This window comes from Nematostella vectensis, chromosome 8, assembly GCF_932526225.1.
Source record: "Nematostella vectensis chromosome 8, jaNemVect1.1, whole genome shotgun sequence".
In the NCBI taxonomy this organism is placed as follows: domain Eukaryota; kingdom Metazoa; phylum Cnidaria; class Anthozoa; order Actiniaria; family Edwardsiidae; genus Nematostella; species Nematostella vectensis.
This window is the reverse complement of record NC_064041.1, coordinates 6,035,042-6,044,129: the sequence shown is the minus strand read 5'-3', so window position 1 is coordinate 6,044,129 and position 9,088 is coordinate 6,035,042. Positions and strand designations below refer to the sequence as shown.

Genomic DNA, 9,088 nt, shown 5'->3' with positions numbered 1-9,088 from the left:
CTTCAAAATTGTTATAATTTAATAACCCAGGGGGGGGGGGGGGGGGGGGGGGAGTGTTGGGGTGTTGACGTCACAGCCCCTCCCCCACACCGGCGAAAAGTCCATTTCCGGTTCGCTTATAAAGCATAAAACCAATAAGATAAAAAAGCATTTTACATCACTTTGTTATGTCATAAATCTAAGTCAAACTATTTTTTAGACACATCCGATAATAAGCGTTCCGTGGAGACACTGCAATGGCATAAAAATCCCTTTTCGTTCTTTCCGATTCCCAGCCCCCCCTCCCCCCGGAAAAATTAAGACAGAAAGACAGATGTTTTTGTGGGTACCGTACGTAACATACGGTTACATGAGTATTTTACCCCAATAAATCTGGTGCTTGGAAAGAAACAATTTGTGCCGTTTTTTGTTGTTGTTCTTTTGGTTTAAAATCCGTTTGTTGGAATGAATACTTAATTACGGGCCTGCACTGCAGTGTCAATATAATTTTGCGTTTCTATTTAGGAAAGCTCAACTTGCATTGTTTTGGGTCCCCGAATGGTCTTTGGCGAGCACTTGCGAGCTTGCGAATGCCCCGTTTTTTTTATGCGAGGACGATCATTTTTAGTTTTTGAATAAATCGAGCAGCGAGCACATCAAAAAATACAATACGAGCACGGCGGAAGAAATTGAGCGAGCATGCGAGCATTAGCCGAAAACTGCAAGCACGTAAAAATTTCAGGGGACCGTTCGGGGCCCTATAATTACTCCAAAAAAAAAAGGTATCTAATATGATACGTTTACTTAGGCATGTCTACTAAGAATTCGGCGTTTGACAATTGAGATTTTAATTAGCGTTTTATCCTCCATTAACTGCTTTTTTTATTTAACACCACTAAAAGTAACTGTGTGGAAACATAATGAGGAAAAAATTAAATTACATATATTTTTAAAATTAAAATCAATTTTGAGACACCTTTGTTTGACATTGTTTGACTCATTTTTAGTGGCTCATCTTTGATCATGAGCAGAACTACTTTGATTCAAAGAAGCTTTCAACCCGAAAACAGGGTTTGAAGTAGTATTCCCCCTTTTCCAGAAATTGTAACTTTTTATTTTGTTTTAACGGATATAACCACCCCTCTCTTCCCTCCGCTCGAAATTGAGTAATAATCATTTTAGATTTAAGAAACAGGTGTGTTTGTACAAATCAAACATTCATAAGATTGGTTATTGATTCAAGATTGGTGCAATATTGGTATTGGTAATGATAATAAATAAAAAGGGGGCGAGTTAATGCAAACAATAAATTAACGAGATTGGTTTATTGATTCAATATTAATTTCGGTATTGTCCGAGCCCCCTTTAAATACAGGCAGCTCGTAGCGCTAGCATTCTCGCATATTAGACACTTGATTCACCATGAAGCTTCTCTTGGCTGTCCTTCTATGCGCAGTGGTCTACACGGAATGTCACTACCAAACTTGCCGTAAGTAACGTCCGTAAGTCAATTCGTAAAGTCGCGTCCGTAAGTCATATTCCTAAGTTCGTCCGTAGTCATATCCGTAAAGTCACGTCCGTAGTGTCATATTCGTAGTCAGATAACTACTAACGAAGTCAGCTTCGTTAGTAGTTTTCGTAAGTCATAAAGTCGCTTTCGTAAGTTACGTTCTAGTAACTATTTACGTTTTTAAGACACGTCCGTAAGTCACCTTCGTAGGTAAATAATTAAGTCACATTTCTAAGTCTCCTTCAATTAAATCATAGATTCGCGTTTGTTGTTCGTAAGTGTAAGTTGTAATTCACTCGTAATTCACGAGTGGTTAGCTCGTGGTTAGCACGTGGTAAGCACGTGGTTAGCTCGTGGTTAGCACGTGGTTAGCTGAGTGTTGCACAAGCGCCTGTGCCTCTCGCCGTTGGCTTACGGGTTCAATTACCGGTTCTGACGTGAGTTGAGTTAGATGTTTCTCGTCTCTGCCCTTTCCTCTATGGCTTCTTGGTTCTCTTCCCAACAGAATTACCAACAATTTTGAACTGCAACCATGTTCAATTGTCAAATAAGTTTTTTCGGCAGCTGTCGAGCCTTATCATAATCGCTATTTCGCTCTCATGTTTTACATTTTAATTAAACACGCAAGTTGCGTAGCTAGAATTTGATGATATGGAGTGGGAAAAAAAAAGGCCACAATTCGGGGAGGTGTATAGCGCGCCTACTGTGAAAACCCATCTTTGAAATAAAATAGATACTCCTCTTTGTATTTGAAGTGTAAATACAGAGTTGTGAACTAAGTACTAAACAGGCTGGATATGTATGTTTTCCCCTCAGACGAATGGACAAAGCTTAGTGAAAGTCGCGTCTGTTTTCAAGGCCAAGGTGGTAAGTTTGGCAAGATTGTACCCGCCGCTCGTGGCTTCCTGGCCGCTGTAAAGCTGGTCCACAGAGAAGGCAGTATTGTATGTGGCTCTCATCCGGGATCTCACACCAGCAACTGGGGTTGTCACAATTGGCCTCACTTAGAGAAGTTCTCGATCAACATGCTCATAACCAACAAGGACAACCACGTTATCTTCCCAAAAACAGGAGTGCAGTATGTATAGTATAGTGTTAAATCCAAACAATACGAAGCTTTATGGGAGGAGGGGGGGGGGGGGGGGGGGGGTTGGAGGAAGACAGGAGGGTTGGTGGGGGCTGATAATAAGAAGTACTTCTCAACAATGCAATACGTCATGCATTCATAATGCTCATTTATATAACAGCTTCAAGTAGACAGGATCATTCTAATTGATTTTTGTTAATAAAATAGGTCTAATTCTGTTCTTGGTATTTTTTTGGCTATAAGATTTGAGTTTCCTTTACCCTGGCTCTAGATAGTCAATTATAGGTTTAGTTTATTAAGGAGCTTGTCGCGAAGCTCGGGCATTGAGCCCCGCTCTCGTGCCATCGATACCTTGTCATTCATCGTGATGTATTCGAGCTTGGTTTTTCAGTGAAGCTATCGGAAGAGATTTATTGTTTCTCAGAAAATGAGAGACGTGCAAAGCTCTTGGACATGGGTAATTATAATTCTTAATGTAAAATTCTAAGTATTCATACGCGCTTCTTTTTCCAGCTTTTTACCCAAGAACCCTGGTCGCTGGTACGGTATGGATGGATTCAACTCACGGTCCAAGGAACTGGTGCTGACCTATAGCTTCAGTGACCCCTATTTTGTCGGCCCCGAGTCGGAGCTCCGCCTGTGGTATGCAGAAGACCTGTTCAACCAATGGGAAGCCGACAACAGAGGAACCGTCTGCGCCGATGTTTATGGTTACTTCTTGTAAAGTACCTCGAGGATAATAAAGGTTCAATAAAGGCAACGTAATATATGTCGTCTTTTAATAACTATAGGTGCAGCAAATGATTAAAGAGCCGCTGAGCTCGCCAATTCAATTACTAAGCTGCACAACAGCTAAAAAAAATAGATTGAAGTGATACGACACTTATAACAAAAATAATAACCTAAGTTCAATTGAGACAAAAATATTTCACGAGACCACAATTTTCGACCGAGGTCCCAGGGGCCATCTATCTAAAACCACCACGTTGTGGTACAACTTCAAGACAATTTCAGATGCTCTTTTTAAATCAATAATATCAAGCATGGAATTTTCATCGAATGTTTAATTCAAAATATGCAAGCGTCAAATTTAGCCTATTTTCGGGAGGTCAAAATCGACAATGGTAACGTTGGTTCATTCAAAAAGCATACTATTCCTGGAAAGGGCAATACTTCAACTTTACATATTTGAAATAAGCATCTGGGGCAGTGAAATTAGCGAGCTCTGGTATAAAAAGATCCTTTTGTAGCAAAAGTTTATACATATTACATATTATATATTACACAGTGCCGTGGCAGGCCTCGGAATATTGGGGGGGGGGGGGGGGGGGAGCACAATACAGAAACATTAAGAAAATATTTTGGGGCACGACCACGCCTCATTCTGGTCAATTCTTTATAATTGGGATGGAGGGGGGCACGCGCTCCCAGTGCTCCGCCGCCCCGCCCCACCTCCAACTACGGCCCTGTTACATATTACATGTATATAGTCAAAGCTGTTTCTAATCTATAGTTCTCGGCGTGCTACACTAAAACTAATATAACAGGCTTGTCTGCATCTTTTTTAATTCTACTACATAAGACTTCTACAACATTTAGTTCTTAACCTTTACTAGTAAATTTATTTTTTATCCTTACTTATTGTGCAAAAAATGGTCCCTTCTCAAAAAACCTTATATTTTCGAATTAAGCTAATTACCATATATACCATAAAACTAGCACCTATGTAGTTTATCAATACAAAGTGTCATTTGACATGACGTGACACATGTCACTGTGACTTAGTAATTGATGCGATATACGTCATTGGCCCACTGTCCCCCGTTCCCGCCGCTGCAGCCAGGTGCGGGACCATACTTGTTGTAAGTGTGATGTGCGTCTGGGCTGGTAAAGCAATAATTTCTTGCCTGCATTGCGAATACTATGTTCCCACGTCTTTTGGCTTCTTCAAAGCACTCCTGCAGAGTTGATGGATGAATAAAAGGTAACGCGATTGCTCGGTCACCAGTGTCTTTGAAACATCCAAGGTACGAATAGGAAGCTAAAGGAAACAATTCATGAGGAACGAATGCCATATATCACGTACCTTATCACCTTATTACACCTACTTTTCGCGACGTCAAAATTTCGCGATTTTGCGATGGCGGTATTTCGCGACACTTTATTTTTCGCGATTTTCCTATTTTCGTAAAAAAAAAAACAGATCACTTTTTTTTCGCGATTTCGCGATTTTGGGATAATAAAATAAAGCAAAGCAAATGGAATAAAAATGTGCTTAAATCATCAAAACCGAAGCAACCTGTAACAAAAAGATGCGTGGGCGAAATTTTGTTTCAAATAAATTTATAAATACAAGTCCAACTCAACCCCTTACCGTACGATGTAATGTACATTACTATGACTAAATAAACAAGACATGATTCCATAAAGCTTATTAAACGGCAAAAAGGCTTGTGTACTCACTTAATTTTCGCGTCTCTTTATTTTCGCGAATCTTTTAAAATCGCGAAATTCGCGAAATTAATATAACGCGAAAATTAAGTGTAATAAGGCCATGTTCGCTAGCAGATTGGTAGCTTCAGTGGCTGTGAGCACCGGGGGACGCGGTCGCTAAGTTGATTTTTTTACCCTCCCGCAATCTAAAGCACAAAAATGGCGACCCTCCGCCAAAGAGGCGATCGAAAATGATGGCCTTCCCTCAGAAAAATAAGCTAAAAAATAACTTGATTGAAATTATACTCTAACCGTGAAATGCTCTACGTACGGCACGTTCTTCAGGATATTCTATAACTGTATGAGCACTCTATACGGTGCCCTACAAAAAAAGAAAGGGGATTGGGCACCAAAAAAATATGTGCTTTCTATTTTGTTTACTGGAATATGACATAAATGTCGCTGTTTTCAGCATAACTGTGGGGAGTGGGGAGACAGACCTCCCCCCCCCCCCGCACCCCAAATTGTTGTGTGTGTGAGGAGATGGGGATAGGTGGTGGAGGGAGCACCGACTTAGGCGAGCCCACAAAGTGGCGGCGAGATGGCCTTGAATATAACCAAGCCAGAAATATTTTTGATTTTGAGCCCATATTTCAGGGGTGTAAATAATATTGAATAAGGGGATAAGGAACCATGCTCCCCCGTGAAAAATGTGCAATTTTCAAACATTTTATATGCTAATTATCGTTAGAAAAAAATAGAGAACAGCATTATTAGCTCCTTCCCAAATGAAATCTAATTTAAATATCTTGCCATACCACCAGTCTGAAAAGTTACTAGGGGGGGGGGGGGGAGGGGCAGCTTTGAATAGAAATTCGTAAATTCAATGATGGGGATTAATACACCTTTTGCAGTTCATTACGAGAAATTACACCTTCATTTGCACCAATAGTAAATCAATAAAACGAAAATACATTCATTTGAAGAAAGCGGCATTCATTTGCGCAAAATGTACATTCAATTTGGAATTTTGCATAAATGTAACGTGACCATGCATCATGATATTAACACACCCATATCATGTGATTTTCGAGTGAAACTGCCTCCATGAATGCACGTGACCAACCCAACTATTCATGTGATTTTCACGTGACCCAAGCATGCTCTGACCTCACCTTCAGCGATGCACGTGGTTCCATTACCCACGTAGCCATCCTTACAGATGCACGTGACCAACCCAACTATTCATGTGACTTTCACGTGACCCAAGCATGCTCTGACCTCACCTTAAGCGATGCACGTGGTTCCATTACCCACGTAGCCATCCTTACAGATGCACGTGACCAACCCAACTATTCATGTGACTTTCACGTGATCCAAGCATGCTCTGACCTCACCTTCAGCAATGCACGTGGCTCCATTATCCATGTAGCCATCCTTACAGATGCACGTGACCAACCCAACTATTCACGTGACTTTCACGTGACCCAAGCATGCTCTGACCTTACCTTCAGCGATGCACGTGGTTCCATTACCCACGTAGCCATCCTTACAGATGCACGTGACCAACCCAACTATTCATGTGACTTTCACGTGACCCAAGCATGCTCTGACCTCACCTTCAGCGATGCACGTGGTTCCATTATCCACGTAGCCATCCTTACAGGTGCATCTGTACTCATCCGGTCCGTCTCCGGACTCACAAGTCGCGTTACCCACACAAGGGTTGCTACAACATCCGATCTAATAATGATAAAAAATATATAAATAAAAATAGTAATAATGATAACAAAAAAAAGGGAAAAAGATATGAAAACATGTGAGTATCCGCAGTAGCTGAGGATCCCGGGGCGTTCAGAAGATATACACCTGGAGATAAGATCTACAAGTTAACCTAATTCCGTCTCTGACTTCCGCAAGAACCTACCCGACATCATTCACACCTCCTTTTTTTCACCCATAATTAGAATTATTATGTAATGTGTAATGTGAGCGTTTCAGTAGTGTTGTCGAGCGTTTGTACCGTGAGCTCCCCGTGCTCGGGAGACTGGGTCACCACTCCTGACATCATCGACGGAAAATAAATTATTGTATTGTTGTATTGTATTGTACCTCCTATCAATAGTTTTTTATTTATTCCCCTTTTTCTTCCTACCCTGTCTGCCCACCGGTTCAAGCCTGAGTATTTATGTAGAAAACAGGGAAGAACCCGAAACCTTTTGAGATATAACTAGTAAAATAATCTTTTTTCCAAACACCCTTCTTTCTTTTCGTGAAAACATTATCCGACGGAAAATAAATAATCACAAATATGAAGAATCCCGCAGCTCTTATTGAGGCTCTCCTAATGTTCTTCATTGGAGATGTTGTTTGTTAAAAGCGTGTATTCGTGGCACCTAGGGTGCACCTCCAGCTAGGTGGAGGCAAAAAAAACTGTGGATACCTCGCGCTCTTGCGCCTACTTCACTCACACTTGCGTCGTAGTAGTTCCAGTCAGTCATATTCACCAGGGAACCGGGTGCTTCCGCGGCGGATTTGTTGTTTAATTCGCACATGTAAGATTGCTGGTCTTGTTTCTTGAAATTGAAGGAGGCACATCGCTCATTGGATAAACAGTTCATGGAACAATGGGTGGGATTGGTGACGTTGTGCGATGCAATCACGTGATCAACAAGGACACTATCTTCAATAAAAGATGTTAACAATTAATTGAATTCCGGGCTTATGCGAATAAGAGACGGACCATAGGAGATTTGATGGTGGGTGAGCAGACCAAAAATACAATGGACGGTGCAATAATTATCAGGATGGGGGATGTAAAACCAAAGGGGTTGGGCATTAAGTTAAAATCTTGCTAAGATAATGGGTCAACCTTAACTTTTTCACATAAGGGTACGCCTTTCCAGATTGTGCTCGGCACTATTTTACTAGGTTTTGTTGTCTTATATATCTCAACTAGGCTAAGACTGTAAGACTGGTGATTTCGACATTCTAATAGGTAGGCTGTGCTTTGGTAACCACAAATATTGGGTAGCCTGTGTGGAGTTCATTACAATAATAGAATACCTTATCTAGAAGATCTGTTTGCCATGTTTTCCTGTTTTACATCTATTGTAATTATTTCTCGTTAGGAGATTGTTGTAATTAAGGTCTGTTATCAGGTTTGACATTATTGACATTGGTGATTTTTGTAAATGAACATTGGTTTTTTAGAAGTATCCAAATAACAAAGGTAAACGAACACAAAAGAGAACAAAGTCATTTATAATACAGGTAGTTGTTATACACTAAAGTGTGATTTACCCGTTCAGGGACAACAATATAAGATATACTATAATGCATGTATTAAATAAAAGCAATATTCTTTCTTTTATTCAAATTTTAATAAAACACAACTCAACTCTAAAAAAATAAAAATATACGGTAATTTTCTTTTCGCCAATGAGCACTATTAGAGCACTATTTTGATTTTGGAGCACTTTTTAAGCACTTTTTGGGTGTTTTTGGGAACACTATCTGCTTACTTAAATCGACATCAAAATCAAAATGTTTTGTTTTGTATCCAGATTTTTCAAAATTTCCTTCGCGCGCAAATGGCTAAAATGTCACCTTTCCAAGCTTGAGAACCTCTTTGTAGTCTCAGTCTCTCTCCGCTCTGTTCTATGAATCTCTAAACATCTATCAACCCTTATCTGCATAATGAGCTCGTTGTGTCTCGCTCCGTCGCCTGAGGTCAAACTTAGAAAGCGGACTCCAATAAGCATCCATATTGTAGCGGCCACACCAAGACGACAAAAGGATAAGTTTTTTCACCCATAAAAAAAAAAAAACGAACCGCCGCGTATAACAATCTCAGGTCTATAGGACTGTGTTAAACCATTTTTAAGTTAAATATTACTCAATCCATTTTAATTATTGGATAGAAAGAAAAACATTCCAACTCTGCTCTGGACCATTTGCAGAAAAAGAAAATTGAAATGAAACGCTTTGCGCTTGTCAGCTTGTTGGTCATTAATTGTATATAGGCAAGATATAATTTTTAAACTACCGTTTCCCGGACATTTGGCGGTTTAGTCGAA

The 9,088-nt window shown here is 40.2% G+C and overlaps 2 protein-coding genes across 2 annotated transcripts in view; one reads left to right on the top strand and one right to left on the bottom strand.

Moving 5' to 3' along the window:
* The first annotated feature begins 1,332 nt into the window (after positions 1–1,332).
* Positions 1,333–3,343, top strand: LOC5507246. Its single transcript, XM_001627839.3, has 3 exons — positions 1,333–1,468; positions 2,306–2,567; positions 3,090–3,343. Exons 1-3 carry the CDS (start codon positions 1,402–1,404, stop codon positions 3,298–3,300), a joined length of 540 nt encoding a protein of 179 aa, XP_001627889.2. The 5' UTR covers positions 1,333–1,401; the 3' UTR covers positions 3,301–3,343.
* Positions 3,344–3,975: 632 nt separating this feature from the next.
* LOC116614596 overlaps positions 3,976–9,088 on the bottom strand; it is a 9,724-nt gene continuing 4,611 nt past the window's right edge. The window contains exons 3-5 of the mRNA XM_032375765.2: positions 7,481–7,692; positions 6,629–6,752; positions 3,976–4,617 (exon numbers count right to left, since the gene is read on the bottom strand). Of these exons, the coding sequence (XP_032231656.2) occupies positions 4,358–4,617; positions 6,629–6,752; positions 7,481–7,692 (596 nt within the window). The 3' untranslated portion in view covers positions 3,976–4,357. The remainder of the gene's footprint in view (positions 4,618–6,628; positions 6,753–7,480; positions 7,693–9,088) is intronic.

Excerpts from the sequence above, each read along its gene's own strand:
- LOC5507246 (XM_001627839.3), top strand. The coding sequence starts at position 1,402 with ATGAAGCTTCTCTTGGCTGTCCTTCTATGCGCAGTGGTCTACACGGAA. Across the intron at positions 1,469-2,305 it reads ATGTCACTACCAAACTTGCC|ACGAATGGACAAAGCTTAGT; the intron begins GTAAGTAACGTC and ends TTTTCCCCTCAG. Across the intron at positions 2,568-3,089 it reads TTCCCAAAAACAGGAGTGCA|CTTTTTACCCAAGAACCCTG; the intron begins GTATGTATAGTA and ends TTCTTTTTCCAG.